The 18,596-nt window shown below is 44.6% G+C and overlaps 1 protein-coding gene across 5 annotated transcripts; it reads left to right on the plus strand.

The window, feature by feature from the left end:
- Positions 1-7,892: 7,892 nt before the first annotated feature.
- LOC130392437 (gasdermin-E-like) lies at positions 7,893-17,568 on the plus strand. Of its 5 annotated transcripts, none has more exons than XM_056602926.1 (12): positions 7,893-8,078; positions 8,297-8,350; positions 9,221-9,288; positions 13,708-13,929; positions 14,047-14,245; positions 14,462-14,624; positions 15,122-15,242; positions 15,381-15,464; positions 16,024-16,151; positions 16,247-16,421; positions 16,533-16,606; positions 16,855-17,568. In XM_056602926.1, the coding sequence occupies exons 4-12, from the start codon at positions 13,725-13,727 to the stop codon at positions 17,077-17,079; spliced, it is 1,374 nt and encodes a 457-aa protein (XP_056458901.1). In that variant the 5' UTR covers positions 7,893-8,078; positions 8,297-8,350; positions 9,221-9,288; positions 13,708-13,724; the 3' UTR covers positions 17,080-17,568. The 5 variants fall into 5 exon arrangements, with proteins under 5 accessions (XP_056458901.1, XP_056458902.1, XP_056458899.1 ...); XM_056602924.1 differs by having other exon boundaries at positions 7,903-8,078; positions 9,095-9,288; XM_056602923.1 differs by having other exon boundaries at positions 7,983-8,078; positions 8,297-8,347; positions 9,095-9,288.
- The last annotated feature ends 1,028 nt before the right edge of the window (positions 17,569-18,596 follow it).

Consider the following 18,596-nt stretch of genomic DNA (forward strand, 5'->3'; position numbering starts at 1 on the left):
CAGTCGTGTGTCGCTCCACGCGCGTGTTATGTACAATTCCCCTCCTTTTGCTTCATAGTTACCGTACCGAAATACCTTAACAAATAAAGTGAGATAAAAGCGATCCGGTTTGGACTACTTTCTTCAAGAACACGACAATGCCAACACCACACGATGAGCCATTGTACTCATGTATACAAGACAAAATGATGTATGACAAGAACTGCTCTTTTGAATTCTGCAAAGTGACTATAGAAGTGAAAAAACGATTATTGTCTATCAATAATGAGAAAGCACCAGGTATTGATAACCTGGATGGGAAGTTATTGAGGATCGTAGCGGACCATATTGCCACTCCCATATGCTACATCTTTAATCTTAGTCTTCACAGTAATATGTTCCCTCAAGGCTAAGGTAATCCCTCTGCTTAAAAATACTCGTTCTGCCTTTACTCGCTCAAACAGCCGACCAATGAGCTTGTTACCTGTTATAAGCAAACTGTTGGAAAAAATTGTATTTAATCAGATACAAATGTTACATCTCACTGAACAACTTGACAAGCAACTACCAGCCTGCTTACAGAGAAGGACACACAAACCTCCACAGCGCTCACGCAAATGACAGAAGATTGGTTAAAAGATATTGATCAACAGAATATTATAGGAGCAGTACTATTAGACTTTAGTGCTGCCTTTGATATCATTGATCATAGCTTACTATTGAAGAAATGTAAGAGTAATGGCTTTACTCCATCTGCCGTAGCATGGATCGATAGTTACCTAACCAATAGGACAGCAAAGGTTTTCTTTAATGGAAGCCTCTCAAATGCAAGACGTGTGGGATTCCATAGGGCTCTTCACTAGGACCACTGCTCTTCTTGATTTTTACAAATGATCTACCACTTGTTTGTAAAAGAAATTATGTATGTGTATGCAGATGATTCAACACTCTATATGTCTGCACAAACAGATGAGGAAATCCCCTCAGCCCTCAACAAAGAGTTGCAGATGGTATAGAAATGGATCTCTGATAACAAACTTGTCCTGATCATATCTAAAACCAAGAGCATTGTATTTGGAACAAGACACTCATTAAGTTCTAAACCCCAGCTGAAACTGGTACTAAACAATGTTGCTGTTGAGACAGTAGAGGAAACAAAGCTTCTGGGGTCATGGTCAAGACATACAGATTTACTGGTGAAAAAGATGGGAGGAAACATCTCTGTCGTCAAAAGATGCTCTTCTGACCTCATCTGACCTAACAGGTCCTATAGACCCTGGTAGTCACACCTAGATTTTTGCTCTGGTCTGGTCAGGTACCACAAAAATTAATCTAGGGAAGCTTCAACGGGTAAAAAACAGAGCAGCTAGGCTTGCCCTTAAATGCACGACGAGAGCCATCATAAATAACATGCAAGACCAACTCTCCTGGCTGAAAGTTGATGTGAGGCTGAAATCATCACTTCTTTCTTTCATAAAAAACATTAATACATTGAATTACCCAGACTGTTTGTTTAGGCAGCTCACCATTAGCTCTAATGTGCAAACCAGTCGCGCCAGGACGCGCACATGCTGCATGAATGCTTGAATTAGTAGAATGAAGTAGTAAACACGGAAGTAAGGCGGATGGTAGTATGTTGACGTCAGTTCAAGACGACGCCACTGATTGGTCAAATTTGTGGGAAAGATGTGGTGGTTGGTTAAATTTGCGACACCGCCCTGACTTTGCGTTGATTGGTTGATGTTGCGTTGAAGTTGCAAATCGCAACATCGCAAAATCCTGGAGGGTCTGCATAATGTTGGTGCATGTCATCGGGGCTTTCATTTTGGGAAGTACGTCCTATGCCAGAGTGCACCGTTTGCATTCCTTAATCCAAGTCTGTAGATCTTTGGTCATTGTCGGCCAGTAATAGCTCAACCTCCGCCTCATGAGGTCTTGGGTGCTCTGTTCTGTGAAGTGACCACCATGTTCATGCTGACTTTCAAACACTCGACGCTGCAGACTCCCTGAGACGATTAATTGCTGTATTTCTTCCCCGTCTCTTGGATTGCTGACAGAGCGAAACAGGACTCCCTTTTGAAGGCTCAGCCGCTCAAACTGTTGGGAGAGTTGCTTTAGCATTGGATCCATTTCTCTAATCTCTGAAAGGGTGGGCTTTCTGTGGTTCCACACAGCTGAGTGGACAGGCCAGACACTGGGGTCCCGTTTTTACTCCTGTTCTATCTCCGGCCAGCTGAAGCCACTCACGGTCCCCTTTATGGCATTCTGTGCCACCTTTTCCACCCTAAGCGCACCCGTTTTGTCTTTAGGCCCTGGCCAGAGACAAGCACGCAACTCATCTGATCCTATTCGCATGAAGTCTTTCCCTGAATCTTCCTCATCCGGCTCTGTGGTCGCCGGGATTCTGCAAACCAGGCTTTCCCTCCCTTGCCAACCAGAGCATGTAGAGGCCGGTCTAGGTGGGCAAACCTGTAACAAATCTTCTATAGTAACTCATGATCCCCAGGACTTGCCTCACCTCTCTCACTGACTTAGGGGCTGCCCATGTCTCCAGGGCTTGCACTTACTCCTGATCCACCTGGATACCACGAGCGGATATTATGTGGCCGAGGAACTTCACTTCGTCCCTCAGGAGGTGGCACTTGCTGGGCTTCAGTTTTAAGCCGTGCTGCCTGAGTCTATTGAAGACGACTTCTAGTCTCTCACAATGGGTGTCAAAGTCATTGGAAAATATTATTATGTCGTCCAATTAGATGAGTAGTGCCTCTAACGTCAGATCGCCGAGCACTACGGCCATAAGACGCTGGAATGTGGCTGGGGCGTTGCATAGCCCGAATGGCATCCTCGACTACTCAAACAGGCCGAAAGGGGTGGTGACTGCCGTCTTCGCTCGGTCTGCATCATCCATGGCTACTTGGAAATAGCCTGAGGTTAAGTCCAGGGTTGAAAACAGCTGTGCCTTCCCTAATGCGTCAAGCGACTCATCAACACGCGGAAGTGGGTAGGCATCTGGGCACATCACTTCGTTTAGCCTCCGATAATCCCAACAAAACCTCACACCTCCATCTTTCTTTAGCACGATTACAGCAGGTGAGGCCAAGCGGCAACAACTCTCTTTGAGAACTCCTTGGGAGACGAGATCTTGGACGTGTTTCTTAAACTGCCGGAAAACCTGAGGAGGAACACGGCGATGCCGCTGCTTAATGGGTAGGGCTTCTCTTGTTGGAATACTGTGGGAGACAGAAGCGGTGTACCCAAAATCTGAATCACTTTTTGAGAACAAATCTTGATCCTAATAAACCCCTGAGCTTATGGCACTGGGTGGGAGAGAGCTGTTCGAGGTTAACTTGGACAGGGACAGGTAGCTGCTCGGCTTCACCCCCCTCTGCCGTGATCTGGCTGGTTTCAATGGCCCCCACATGCAGCACCCCTTCTTTCTCTTCAAACTCTTCTTTCTCTTCAAAGGCGATCCGTGATCTTGGCTACAGCATCACTGGCTTTTTTTTTTTTTGGCTTGAATTCAACAAACTGTTACGACCCCAAATAGTATCCAGGGGCATCAGGGGAGTAACACAGAATATTTTAGGAATGCACGAAACAAAAGAACTAACTACAAACCAACCAAATACTCTACTACTCAGAACCAATAGCTCACTACTCGATCCACAAGATCACAAGATCACACCAACAACGGCACTCCGTCACTAGTTCCAACACACAACAATCGTCGACCGCTTGCTGGCACTGTGCGCCTGTCTGCTCCCAGCTTATATAGCCATCAGGTGAGCTCAGGTGCACTCAATTTCCTGATTGCTAGGGTTGCAATCCGAAAGGGGGTGGAAGGGCATCAGTCTGGGGAGAGAACACAGTGAAACACAAACACAACACACTACGTCCGTAACAACCCGGATAGGCACATGCCCCCCTGTGGTTGTAGCGAGCACATTAGCCACCAGGAGGCTCTTTTGCAGGCTCACCCCAGAAGTGGCCTCCACTAACACTTGACAGCTTGCTTTTGAAGGCATGCCGCAATGACCTTCGAGGATGCGTTCGCTGAGTGGGTGAATGATGACTGTCTCCCTGCCTACCGCCTTCACATAGCCTATTCGGTCGATCTGTCCGAGGGACCCCGCCTCCTTTCTGATGTTCGCTAGCACCCGGTGGACCTTAGCCTCAGTGCCCCGATATTTATCCATCTTTCTCATGCCGTCCGTGGCAACAAAAAGATCCTTCAGTTCACTTAGCACATTCATTCCCAGGATACCAGGGGGACCTTTCATCCCTTTCACATCTGAGCTTTCATCTTTAAGGACAGAGGCACACTTTCTGCCGACGGTCTTCCCCATGCACTCTACCTCCGCCTCTATGCATCAAAGGAGGGGAGTTTCGAGGCCATTTGCAGCGATGAGCTGGACCCAGTTGGCTGGACGCAGACTTCCCAAAGTGAAGTGAGATTCCCGGATTGTGGTGAACTCTGAGCCAGTGTCCAACAGGCAGTCTGTCTTAACGCCTGCTATCTTCACTTCGACAATCAAGCAGTTTACAAAGACACTTGCACTCTGGGCTTGAGGAGTGTTATAGGACTGCTTCGCAAAGTGACTTCTAATGACAGGGCCGCCTGGACTCGGGTGCATGGCCCCTACCGGGTTGTTCCCTACAGCCCCGGATGGCCCATCCCTTCTGAGTGGAGGATGTTCTATGCCCATAGCTCCCATGTTCAGAGGACAGTTGTCTGCTTGTGTGCCCAGGCTCATTGCACGTGTAGCAGATAAACTGCCCCTCTTAATTCTTCAGAGGGGGGCTTCTTCCTTTCACGTCCAACCGCTGTGTCATGCTAGTGCCCCTGTGACCCATCATCTGGAACAGTTCATCCTGACGCTTGGCTATCTTTTGTATTGCTTCATGCAGTACCTCCATCGTCAACTGCGAAGAGGCTTCATCGATCGCCCTAGTAGCGTTCGCGGCACCTTTGGCGCAGGAACTGCTTTGCACGGCATCAGACGTCTGAACATCTTCCTCTTCAGACCAGGAGATGGCATCTTGCATTAGCTCAGCAAAGGTAAGATTACTATTTTCCTTTATTCTTTTCTTGATCTCTCTTCTAAGGATATCATCTCGGAGCCCAAGCGCAAGCTGTTCTTTTAACATTCCCTCTGCATTAGGGACACGATTAGAATCTCTACGCCGTATTCGCATCAGCTTTTCTTTGATGTCATATGCGTAAGAACGTATGGTCTCTCCAGGAATCTGCTTACGTTCATAGAATTCTTTGAGCCGGGTGCCTAAAGGGACTTTGTCGCCATAAGTTTTGCGTAGTGCTTCAAATATGCCCGCTGCATCATTAGCTTTGTCGTCCACATACTTGACCGTGAGTTTGGCTTCGCCTTTAAGGTACTCTTTAATGAACTCCGCTTGGTCTTCTATGGGGACCTTCATGACTTGGAGGGCAGATTCCATTGATGAGATCCATTCTTCAATATCCACATCACCTTGCTTGCCATTGAAATCCGAAATTTTACGGTCTCTGGGGATATACACAGTAGCTGCAGGTGGCTTCTCATTCTGCTGATCTATGACTGCCTTAGCTAATGCTCACTTCTTGCTTGTAGCAAGGCCTCAGCCTGGTCGTCGAATCTCGCCTTCACCTGCTCAAGCTGTTCCCTCAGTTTCTCTAAATCGGCCATGGTTTCCACTCAAAATTATTGCTTAATCTATCCTGTTCGTGACGCCACTTGTGACGGTCGGTATTATTGCAGCCGCCTTGTAGGGGTAACACAGTTCTTAGTCTGGAGAGGACTGAGTGGGACAGGATCTAGGTCCCCCACACCCAATGCCTATGGCTTCAATGTCTAGGCAAGTGAACACGTTGTGTGCTGCACAGCGGTGCAATGTCCCTTCCAGTGCAGTGTGTGTGTGTGTGGGTGTGTGTGTGTGTGTGTGTGTGTGAACTGTGACAGTCACTGTCACAGTTCTGTTCGGGCTGCGCACGGTGTTTGTGTCTTCTGTTTCAGTGTAAATGGTTAGATGTGGTGCTAGTTTTACCGATACCGCAGCAGAGATCGCACTTCGTGATGTGCGATGGCAGGGCAAACTTCTCCTGAAACGTCCCAAGCTCTAGGCAACCACGTAGCGTCCTTCCTCGTAATAATCACATGGAGAGCCTCTTTCCCCCGTCGCTTTCACTGAAGTCCAGACTCCCTCTACAACGAAACGCTCAAAACCGCCGCACTACTCCCAGCGACCGAGTTGACGTCAAACCGTACTAGACTCAACTTAGCACTAATAAAACCAAACAAAATAAATAGCATGCAACCGCCTTACTTCGCATTGCATACCGCCGGGGTCCTTCACTATCTTCCGCTCACCCCTTCCCGCTCGTTCTCTCTCCCGCCTCTTTCCTTTTCCGGGTCTGTCATGCGTCTTAAAGGCGCAGTCTATTTGTACCCGTTACGCCTTGTTAACACTACATGCGTCCGTCGGCGGATGGCCGAAGGCATGTCTGACGTATAGGGGACTAGTCTCTGTAGACGCATATTGCAGCCAATCAAATCGCTTTCCGCTACAACGCCGATGTGTGGATATAATCAGTGGTGTAGTCTATTTTATTGTAGTGGGTATACTGTGATGATTCCCTCCCAGCCTCGTACAATCCCGTCCCACCGGTACGTGTACGCGTGTGGCGCTTATGGGGTGTCGCACCACACTCACTAACGCAGGGGTCTACAACCCACTGATTTAAGAGTATAACGATTATTTATGAGCAATCATGGAAAGCTGAGTAGGTTTATCCGTTTTAATAACAGTATGAACAAATACAACACAAAAATGACGAGTTGTCCTTTGTATATCTATAGTATAGGTGGCACATGCTAAACAAGGAAAAAATCTACTCAAAATAATTTAATGAACTCTTTACAACCATGGCTAACCAGTGCATGAGAAGGAGATGACAGGAGACTAATGTTTCACTCTTTCAATTGCTCTAATGTTTCACTCTTTCAATTGCTCTAATTTGAGCTCTTACTGTTGTTATCTATCATACCATACAGTAATTGAATTGTGTAAAAGTGTGAAATTACTGCACCTTAAAAATGACCATGAATTAGCTATACTCTCATTTGCATAGTGATTAACATTATGAATTTCAATTGTGTATACCAACTGTATGTTGGCTGACATTTACCTAACTCTTTTCCCCTCCACTCTAACCAAGGATGCCTGTTTTTAAATTCCCTAGCCTGACACCCAGTCTGAAAGGCTGGCCAGGGGTTCTCATCTAAAAGTAACAAGGAGATATAAAGTGGGATTAAAACATTGTCTTCTGTTGACTACTTATTATGTGGTTTACACATTAATATGGGAGGACTGGACACACACACACACACAGACAGACACACACAGACACAGACACACACGCGCGCATGCGCACGCACACACACACGCGAGAAGGAGGGGCTCGGCCCGCCAACTAACGTGAAGAGACGCATGGGCAGCTTCGCGCTTCGTAACAGAGACAGGGCAGAGCGCGCAGGGGGAATTTTATGAATGTTGTGAATGTAGGAGATAAGTTCCCCTGCTTAAAGTATTTTATTGCAGTTATACCCAACCGGTATTTGCGAAAAATAAACACAGAAGTGAAAGATCTGTCACAAGACGATTGATACGTATCCGTGCACATTTTTAAGTGGGTATACGCAAATCCTGGTGCGTTCCTAGTGGGTATACGGCGTATACCTGCGTATCACGTAGACTACACCACTGGATATAATTACAAAAGATGACACCAACAACAGGTGACTAAAAACAATCCTATCATTCCATATTTCGCGTGGGGTGTATTTGCATAACCGCGATCTGATTGGCCGATGGATCCCACGCTTCCTAAAAAGTTGAACATTTCTCAACTTTTTGACGCAGGCCACGTAGCCAAATGGACGGACGGACCCACAATGCATTCGCGAGCGCCCCATGCAAGGTCAATGAGATCCGCCGACGTACGGGGGTAGTGTGAACAAGCCCTTACAATAGCTTCAAAAAACAAGTGAAGCGACACATGTGATGGAAAATCTACATGTTACGTTTTTCTTCATGAATTTAGGGTTTGTATACTATTCCGTGTATGAACTTGCCACCTTGTTATTCTGCAGGGTCGTCTAAAATGTATATCTTAGTGTTTTGTGTGATGTAATCTGGTTTCACATTCCGTTCCGTGAATTGTCTTGCCATCTTGCTATTCTGCAGGGTCTTCTAAAATGTAAATCTTAGTGTTTCATGTGATGTAATCTGGCTTCACATTCCGTTTCCGTGTTGTCTGTAGTTTGGTTTGGGCCTGTTTTCCTTGACCCCCTGGAGCGCAGAGAAGCAAAAGGTGGTAAGGAACAGCCTCAACCACCTTGTCAACCTCTTAAGGAACTACAATCAATAACTTAACATCTCGTTAACAAAGGCTTTTGGTTTATTGGGGGCCCACCCAAAGATCCGATCTAAGTGTATAAAAACTCCTGACTTTAGTCACTCAGCGGACTTCTCCGAGCGTAGTCCTAAAGTTTAGAGTATGGAGTAAGAGGGCTAACTCCCATCTGAGGCCTCAGATTATTGTAGGGTATGCCTGTTATGTTTTGTTGATGCATGTTGTGATGCATCTTTGTTCGTACTTTTATTACACATATATATGACCACCAATTGTCTACAAGTATTGTGTGCTTTTTGCATCTAAATATCTCATCTGTCTTAGACGCAAACTCTGGTAGAGTAATCGCCACGACACGCTGTTTGCACTGGATCGTAGTATTTGGGTGTCAAGCTACAAAGTTGCGAGAAAACCTATTGTTTTCGTACTGTTTCTTATCATTATTTTACCCTACCACACATGCCAACACACGCCCACACTCATTTTCAAAGAATGTTTCTCAAGAATTTACTCACACCACAACTGCCCCATCGCCTCCCCCCTTTATGTGTTTCCTTGCCAAGGAAAACTCATCTAATTAGGTATGTTGGATAACTAGTTTGTCTAGTATAACCCTAATAAAGTCAGTCAGTCACAACCAAGTCTTGCTCAGAAGTCTTGCTCTGAAATCTTCATCTCATTACATCTCATCTTCCTGCCCTGTAGGCGTGCCCCACTCGGCCACCGCTGATCTTTTAAGCGCCAACAGCCAGCAGTACGTGCAACTTCAAGTAGTGCTGTGCTGTGGTCCTGTTGCAGTATACCCTACTGTGCTGTCTCCATCCCCTGCAGACTTACCTTACACGGACCCGGGACTCCGGCGCCCAGCACGCAACGAGGACGCACGCACCGACCGGGCCGTAAGTGGACACAATGAGCGAATGAGTCGATCACAGAATGCATGGAATCAGAATGTCATTCCAAAGTAATCAAGGGTGAAAATCCCAGCCTGTACTGTAACCTAAATGATAGAATAGGTTGTTTGTAAAGGTCAGAGGTTGGCAACTGGCGGCCCGCGGGCCTTATCTGGCCCGCCAGATTATTCGGAAGTTATATGATTTGTTATTATTTTATTTTTCTTCAATATCGAATATCGATATCTGGTAACTTAAGTGTAAAGGGCCGGATACAGTCAACTTTATATATTTTTTCACAACAGTTTTTGAATTTAAAAGTATCCAATCCTGCTACCACTCCTGCGAGGTTAGAGACACAATCGTCACGGTGACGCATAAGCTGCGATGGCCTGAGTCTGAGTCATCCGAAACTATGCAATATTAAATGAAAGGGAAGCCCTCTCTAGGCCTATATAAAACAACCATTGTGACCCGACATTATGTATTTTTGTGTGATTACTGCACGTAGAGAAAGGCAGGAGCTGTTGACAAAAGTCCACAAAAGATTTAGGACTGTTTAACGCAAGCAGAGTCTCTTATGAGGCTACTTCGTCTGCAGCACTTCTGACGGTGAGTAGGCTAGAAACTGCGGTTTGTGTGCGTGTGTCAGTCAGCACCCGCCGTGGTGTGTGTGTGTGTGTGCGTGCGTGCGTGCGTGCGCAGTCAGTCAGTCAGTCAGTCAGTCAGCAACCACCGTGGTATGTGTGTTGTGTTTTAAGAGTGGCTGCTTTTTTAATTGTGCCCTACTGCTCTCTTCAGCTTAGACAAGACACTTTTACCTGACAGACTCCGCTGGAGAACCAGATCGACAACTGCGCAACTTTTTCACTTTATCTTCACATTTAGGGTGAGGAGTAAGAGTTATATGGGGACAAGATCAGCAAATAAAGTCATTCAAATACCAACGGGATGTTCCCCGCTCGGTAACATTATGACATAACCTATTTTTTCTTTTCTTTTTACTTCAATAATCACAATCGCGTTTGCAGTTTATAACGTGATCAGGCATGACAGTTATGTGATAATGGCATACACTTGTTCATATTGTAGCGGGCCAGTGGGTGTGGGGTTTCCAGGCTACCAAGTTGAACAGATATTACGACACAAAACACAGAGAGCAGTTCAAATGTAGAGTGGTTTATTTACCCAGTAAACGAAACCAGGGTGGGAAAAGGGTCGTCCACCTCCTTTATGCTATAGTTCAATGTCCGTCCAACACCTTCCACCTATCTCTCTCCCTTAGGGCGTTCCAAGCTGCCAGGCTATCACACAGATCATGCGGGTCCTTTGCTTGCCCCAGCCTCCCTAGCTCCAGCTCTAGCTCCAGTTCCAACTTCCCCTTCACATGTCTGTTTGCTAGCCCTCTTAAGCCCCAGCACCCCTGCTTAACGATCCCCAGGCTTACCTCTTTAAAAGGAAGAATTCCATATATGGCCTTGGGGTGGAGCCAGCAGGTTGCCAGACCTACCACTCCCCTCACTCCTCCCTGGTGTCTGCCACAATATGTATGTCTTTTTATAGAAATCTATATGCATATGACTAAGGCCCCATCCACACAAAGCCGGAATGGGTGAAACGGTTTCGATCTATCCGGTTTCGGAGTAGCTCCGTAAAGATGGAGTCAAGCGAAACCGGGTAGATCTGTAGAAACGCTGTAGTACACAATCCAGGCCCATAAGGGGCGCTGCTTCTGCTACAGAAATCCAGAAGAAAAATAAATAAGAAGAAGAGGAGAGCATGCGCATAAAGGGTGAGACTCCGTGGGTTTAACAGTCATTGGCTAGAGGGTCGAGGGGTGGGGGGATGACGTCATGGTTTACGGTGTCAGTCGGTTTCAGGCGTCACACAAATCCAAAATGAAACCGGGTAGATTTGAAACCACCTCCGAGGGTGGTTTCAGAAGTTTACGGTTTCGATCAGCGGATTCGCTGGCTTCGTGTGGACGGAAGGCCGAACAGTACAAGACCTTCGCGGTTTCGCCATGATATCGGCTTTGTGTGGACGGGGCCTAAGCCAGCTGACGGGCTTCGCAAATTCCAGATGCATTTTCATTAATCAATTCCTTGAACTAGCTTTTGATAATGTTATGGCCCGCCACCTATTGGCTGGAAAATTACAAACAAACGTTTTAGCCACCTATCGACTGTTCGAAGAAACAGCAATATATCACTTGTTTCAAGGTTCTGTCTCGCATAAACAAAATGGATGACTAGCGATAAATGTGTGTTTCTGTACATTTTGTTGAACAAGATAAGCCCTACAGCAGGGTTCGGCAAGTAAGTTTGGCCTCGGGACAATTTTTTGTCGAGCCAGTAGGTGGCGGGCCAGAACATTATCAAAGGCTTGTTCAAGGAATTGATTAATGGAAATGCATCTGGTATTTGCGATGCCCATCAGCTGGCTTAGTCATATGCCTACCACACACTAGCAGGGTGATGAAAAATTAATTCGATCCTTTGTGGTATGGTCGTCTCAGGCTAGGTATGACGCGGAGAGTGATAAATGTTCAACACGTGGTTTATTCTAACAGAGACACAAGGTAAACGGGCTTGCGTTCTGGAGGTGCTTCATGAAGTATCTCCCGAACACAGGTAAACAAACCGTTTATATTGGGAGTTGGCGGAATATTAAATAGGCCACGCCTACATGTTCTAATTGACCCAGGTAAACCTTCGGACTGCCTTGGCTTTAGCGGAAATGGCAAAGTTGCCGTGTTTGTAGTCTTTGACTGATCTACAAAATCATAAAACTTTATTTGGTGTTGTCCATTATGTGGAGAATAAACCATTCATAACTGTTAGCTTGAAACATGTCATCAGAAATAGCATAGATAAATGAATTTGCATCAAGGGCCGTAGCTACCATTGAGGACGAAGAGGTCATGTCCTCTGTATTTTTTTCCTTAATTTTCGTTTCTGTGATAACGGCACAAAGGGTATATCAACCACTAGGTGACACATAGACTGCTATTGACAATACGACTTCAGTCTCCAGATGTGGATATCATTTGTGCTTATGATGAAGGAAGGAAAGTGGCTGAAGTGATGAGAGATTCACTGCCATGCATAAACAAGCAGTGGAACTGGCCAGCACCATTGGTGTTACCCCAATGAAGAAGAGGATTACCGTGAAAAGTTTCATCAGCAACACGGTACTGTGTGTGTGTGTGTTCTTTTTTTCGGAGGAGGGATTGAACTTGATTGAAGTAAAAAATGTAATAAAAGAGAAGTTAATTCATAATTTAGCCGAGCGGGGGACATCCCGTTGGTATTTGAATGACTTTATTTGCTGATCTTGTCCCCTTATAACTCTAACTCCTTACCCTAAATGTGAAGATTAAGTGAAAAAGTTGTGCATTTGACAGCCTGGTTCACCAACAGTCTTCCAGGTAAAAGTGTCCATTGAAAGTTCCTCATTGTAAGTAAAAGTCTCAGGGCTTGGCGTCTTAAATCTTTTGTGGACTTTTGTCAACAGCTCCTGCCTTTCTCTACGTGCAGTAATCACACAAAAATGCGTAATGTCAGGTCGCCATGGTTGCTGTATATAGGCCTATGGAGGGGGGTTTCCTTTCATTTAATGTTGCATAGATTCCAATAACTCTCCCACTCGCAGCTTACGAGTGACGATTGTGTTACATTTGTTACATGTGTTACTTTACATTTAAGCTACCAGATATTGATATTCGATGTATAGAAAAAATAAATCATATGACTTCAGAATAATCTGGCGGGCCAGTTATGGCCTGCCGGCCGCCAGTTGCCAACCCCTGCCCTATAGGAAGTGATGCAATTAGTAAGTGACCTAGGGGTCAAGGACAATCCGGAGTGAGTTAGAGGTCCGGGGTATCTTTTATATGAAAGAGGCATCATCAAATGTGCCAATGGAAATAAAAGACATTCAATTTATATTAAAGTCATTGAAAAAGGAAGGGAATTGGTCCATTAGAGCCATGGGAATCTGTGAACATCTCGAGTCACTGTAAAAAGGGAGCTGCATGCAGCGGCATAACCCTAACCCCAACCATAAACCGCTGATTGAGGGAATTATTCAGGATATTTATTTTCAACATTCCACAGTCCTATGACTATTCAAAGGTTTTCAAATTGGTCACACATATATGTATCCTGGTAAAGAAGGTCTCCAAAATGTTTGACACACCTAACTCAACATGCAGAATATTGTACCTCTTGGACCCATAACCTCCGTTGTGTCCAACATTTCGCTTTAAAGAAGAAAAAAAATCTAAACGTTGATGTAGAAATTAGAGTTAATCCATGCTCAATTTCAGACCAGCACAGAAAAAGATGCTCTTATGCTGCACTAGTAGGTTGTCTATGAAGAAAAAAACAATAGTAAGAAAAATTGTCACCATTGCACTTTCAGGTTTTACCAGCTCAGAGATGTTTGCAAAAGCTACTGCAAATTTTTTAGAGGAAGTGGATCCCACCGGCAATCTGATTCCAGTATCCAGTTGCAATGACTCTTTTAATGTTTTGTCAATCGTGAGGAAGCAAAAGGGTGGATGGCTGTTTCAGAAAACCAAATATGTTGCCACTGGTTTTACCCTTAATGACATCTTACGCGGTGACACCCTGATACAGCCAGGTATGCATAACTCACAATATTCTCATTTGCAGTTAAAAATGTTTTCTTTGTCATTTTACCTATCTATGGTTGGTTTTTAATAACTGCATTTTTGCGCATACTGTGCAACGACAACAGCTGTCACACTGACAGAATTCGCAAACTACACTCAAAGTGGGAGCGAAAAATCCCAGGCAGGCTTGGAGGCCAACTTGCATCCTGAACTTGCCAAACTGGAAGTGGAACATAAAGGCACTTCAAAGCACAACATTTCCTTTGGCAGTTTGAAGAAAGAAGATCTAAATTTGCCGCAGCTAATTAAAGATTCCAAAGGCAGGTAAGATGTCTCCTAATCCAACCATAACAGGGACGTTATCAGGGGAAAACGTACCTTTCAACTTTGTTCCACCTTGAATAGCTGCATGGTAAAACACTTGGTTGATTACTAACATGGTCTGTGATGTCATTATTTATGTTTGCATTTAAATTATATCAATCATATTTTAAATGCACAATAACTAGTAAAAAGCAACAAACAAACTTTCCTGGCTAGGTTCCTCGACATGCATCACAGCCTGATCAAGCAGGCTCGAGAGAAAGATGGGGTGTTTGGACTCGTGACGCAGAAGATTGTGACGACTCAGACATCAACAATTAGTCAGGGTGAAGAACTGGCAAACAGTCTAGGAGGCCAGATTAGGCACATGGTCCTTAAGGTATGTGGGATATACGGAGCGGCCAAATGCTAGAGTGATTTCCCTTTGTAAATATAGTACATATGCGTGAAAGGGCTGAGTGCTTTGTGTGTTCTCTATCGATGATTAGATCAATAGCAAGTAGAAATTTTCCAATACCAATTTTTTCCTGACTCAGATTCCTGAACTTGAGTATCGGCCGATTCTGAGTATTTACCGATACAGCATCAAGCATCGTAACTACTAATAGCACTTGTTCTTATTGAAGGGTTCTCTTAGCAATGTGTAGTCGGTTCACTTACTGTAGACAGCAATTATTTTCAGAACTAGATCATTTAGACAACTCTAACAACAAGGTAGTTGCATTAAACAATAAAATTATTATTAGGAATATATTATAGGAATACGCACACTACATGTTTTAGGTGTGGCTGCCTTATGATTCTTAACACCAATAGCAACACGCATGACCATTTCCTTAAGCTAATGTCTACCTGCTAATGTTTATATATTTTTAGATGTGCCTTAAAGCGAATGCAAGCTTAACCAAAGGAAGATCTTTGGAACTGACTATACAACCACATACGACCATCGCTTACAAGCAATATGTACTAAGAATGAAACCCAAAGGAGACTTTGGTGAGTGAACGGCATGATACTAGTAAATTGGTTGAAGGTCTGCAAAGAGCCACAAAATGTTTCACAGTTCTGTCAAAATATTTTTGTTATGATATTGAAAATAAACTCCTATCATATTTCCCCCCGCGCACCCTTGAGGCCTGGATTTCCTGTCTGAGAAATCTTCTGTGACGTTCCAGACAGATGACTGGTACCCACCCGGCTGTACCTGGCTAACAGAGGGTAGGGATAAGCTGTGGTGTCTTTCACAGTCAGCCATCAGTCCTTTCAGACTATAGTCCCTTAAGCAGACTGTAATGTTGAAAGGGCTGTAGAGCTATTTGGGCTGCTTGCATTGATGAGTTGCAAGAGGTCTTTAGAAGGTTATTTTTCAAGTTGTAAAGCTCAGAACCTGTGCTCCAAGATGATCTCATGAATGTGTATATCCTTTATTGGTGATTCACAGATTAGCATAATGTATGGATTGTTTTTATGAATACTCAATGTGTCTTCAATGGTTCCGAAAAATATAGGAGATTGTAGTTTACTGTACAATGCATCTAATACCTGGTCCATACCCTTGCTTTACAAACAAGCAAACAATTTGTGCTGAGAAGAACAGCTTTGCCAAGACTAGCTGATATTACTGATAGCAAGATAACTTTTAATAAAAGCTTCAGGTACAATTGCAGATGTAGTTCAAAATTGAATAGAAGTGATTTGGAACCACAGTTTATTTTGTGTACATGATGTCGAATGAGCTTTTTTGTGATTATGTCTTCTATTTATGACCGATTTGCAGAAGTGGCCACGCTGAGTCGTAACTTTGCACTGCTTTCGGGTCTCAAAGCATCTATCAGGACCTCTCTGCTCCAGCACCTCATTTCTGTCATGATGCAGTGCGGGGCAGTCCATCTACTGGAGAGGGTGGTAAGATCTCCAGTCATTGTATATATCATTTTTATTTGTATTTGTATTGTCTATTTAATGTTTGTATTTGTGGATGTGCTCTTGTTCTCTCTCAGCTAAGCCAGATGCTCGATGGCAAACGCCCCTCTCTGGACTGTGTTGAGATAGAGCCTCAGAGACAGGCCCTCCAGGTCATGCTGGATGTCCTGTCTGACGAAGACAATGGACTGGAGACGGAGGACTCCAGCAGTCCTCTCGGTGCATTTCACCTCGTTACCAGCGCCCTGGCTGGTAGGTGGGCCTGACCTTCACCGTAATTTGTAGCATAGCAGCTGCACAGTAGTTGCTGTGCCACATCTCATGCTAAATCTTAGTGTTAAATGGTCACACCCGGTGTTTCAGAAATGCCGGATGACGGTCTTGCTGTCCTGATGTCGAGCTGCACTCCCCGAGTGCTGAGATCCCTGGCGCTCCTGGTATGCATTACATTGCTCCGCTGAATATTATATAGAAATACAATGTATAATCATGCCATCTGGTGGACCCTTTTATCCAAAGCGTTTGTACAATACCCTGAGTTCAAACATTGGGGCAGCCGTGCAGTGTTAAGGCCATGCTTGAGCCGGAAAGGAGTGGAATATTGAACCAATTACCTCTGAAACCTTTTTTAGGGTTCAGGGCAAATTTTTGATGTGATGATGTCGTGTCCTCACACATGTCTCAGGTGCAGTGTGTGATCGAAAATGGGGAGATGTCTCTGAGCAGTGATGACCTCGCTCCCCTGACCGGGGAGACCTTCCAGTTGACAGAGCTGCTGTTCAGCTCCTGTGGAGTGGAGCTGCAGAGAGACGGAGACGTGCTGAAGACGAAGCTCAGCGAGAGCTACCAGCCGCGGCCACTTGTCCTCTGCTTGGCCATAAAAGGCCTTGCTTCCATGGCCAACTGTTAAATAGGGACAGGAAAAGCCAGGGTGCTCACAATATGATATCTCAAAGGTTTTTGAGCACCAATATTATATGGATTGCGGTTCTATATTGCGAAAAAATGATATTCCTTTTTTTGGTGAAATGTTATCTTTTGTTCCTGGCCTACTATTCTTTCTTCAAAAAAATTGGTTTGTGTCAACCTAACAATAAGTATTGCAGAAGGAAAGAATTTATATTCTTACATGATTTATTCTGTTTTTTTCACAATGAAGGATGTACAATGAAGGATGTACATTTTCTATTGTATTGTGTACAATTGTGTATTGATTGTGTTTTACCTTATCAATCCCATTGCCTTTAAATCAACAACCTTATTAATACACACAACAACAATACAATCCATAAATAAACATAAACAACCCTTTTTTAAAATATGCTTCTTAAACCATTATTAAACTCCTCTTTCTTATGAAATAAATCGGTTTTCCCTCAGCTTGCCTTGTTTCTGATTCCTTTTCTTTATTTTGTGTCCGCGATTTCCAAATGAGGGTTAGGGTTAGCGCTCGGGCATTAGCAGTCACTCGACTCACGATTAGCTGCGTCACTGTTTTGGGGAATCCTCGTTCAGGGATGGGCTAAACTATTTTGCGCCTTCTGTAAGGGTTGAGAGTGAGCCGTTTTGTCACACAATCTATCGGTACAATCGGTAGGCCTACTAAAAAATAATTGGCAAACAAAGAACAACTTTCCAGCCCAGACTTTTCAAAGGGACATTACCCCATTGGGGCCCTGGGTACCCAGTAAACTTTTCCCGACACTACAAAGCCCCTGGCCTGCACGCACACGCGTAATTTGTCAAACAAAACTATAAACGAAGACCCTGACCAGAGCGTAATCTATTAATTAGATAAACATTCTGTGACACAAAATATATAATAGATCAATGGCGAAAAATAAAGATTAGGCTATTTATTTTTTATATATTTTTCATAAACAACGTTTCAGAGACTAATTTCAAGGCCTATAGCCTTGAAATTAAGCAAGAGCTTTTTCCAGAGAGGCATGTTTCTGTACGAATGTCATCTGTAGGCCTAAGTCATGTCATCTCTTCCTGGATGGCTGCTTCTCTGATGTGCATGTTCGACCTCCTCTCTCGAACTCCGTTCCTCCTTGTCTTCAGCTGGTAAAGCCAAGCTCGATGCTGCCCCTGATTTATTGCTCAGCTACGAATTGTTTGGCGGAACTTACAAAAAAATAAAATAATAATTGGATTGGTTGTTCAAAATGGTTCATTTGGATCCAAACAGCAATATACACTTGAAAGAACCCCTCTCCGACCTCAACCTGCACACCCTTAACGCACGTCCTGGTCTGAGGAAAACTCTTCCAACTCGGCGCGCATCCCCCCATATCGACCGCGGCTGACTTTGAATGCGCCAACGGGCGGAGGTGCACTGCTTTGGAAGAATTTGACGCTATTCCGGTCAGTACAACCTACCCACCCAAAAGAGTCGGTGCCGTGGGGGGGGCGTGGCTCGGA

Source organism: Gadus chalcogrammus, chromosome 11, assembly GCF_026213295.1.
Source record: "Gadus chalcogrammus isolate NIFS_2021 chromosome 11, NIFS_Gcha_1.0, whole genome shotgun sequence".
Lineage (NCBI taxonomy): Eukaryota > Metazoa > Chordata > Actinopteri > Gadiformes > Gadidae > Gadus > Gadus chalcogrammus.

Excerpts from the sequence above, each read along its gene's own strand:
- LOC130392437 (XM_056602927.1), top strand. The coding sequence starts at position 8,038 with ATGGAAAATCTACATGTTACGTTTTTCTTCATGAATTTAGG. Across the intron at positions 15,243-15,380 it reads GAAACCCAAAGGAGACTTTG|GCCTGGATTTCCTGTCTGAG; the intron begins GTGAGTGAACGG and ends CGCACCCTTGAG. Across the intron at positions 16,152-16,246 it reads TCCATCTACTGGAGAGGGTG|CTAAGCCAGATGCTCGATGG; the intron begins GTAAGATCTCCA and ends GTTCTCTCTCAG.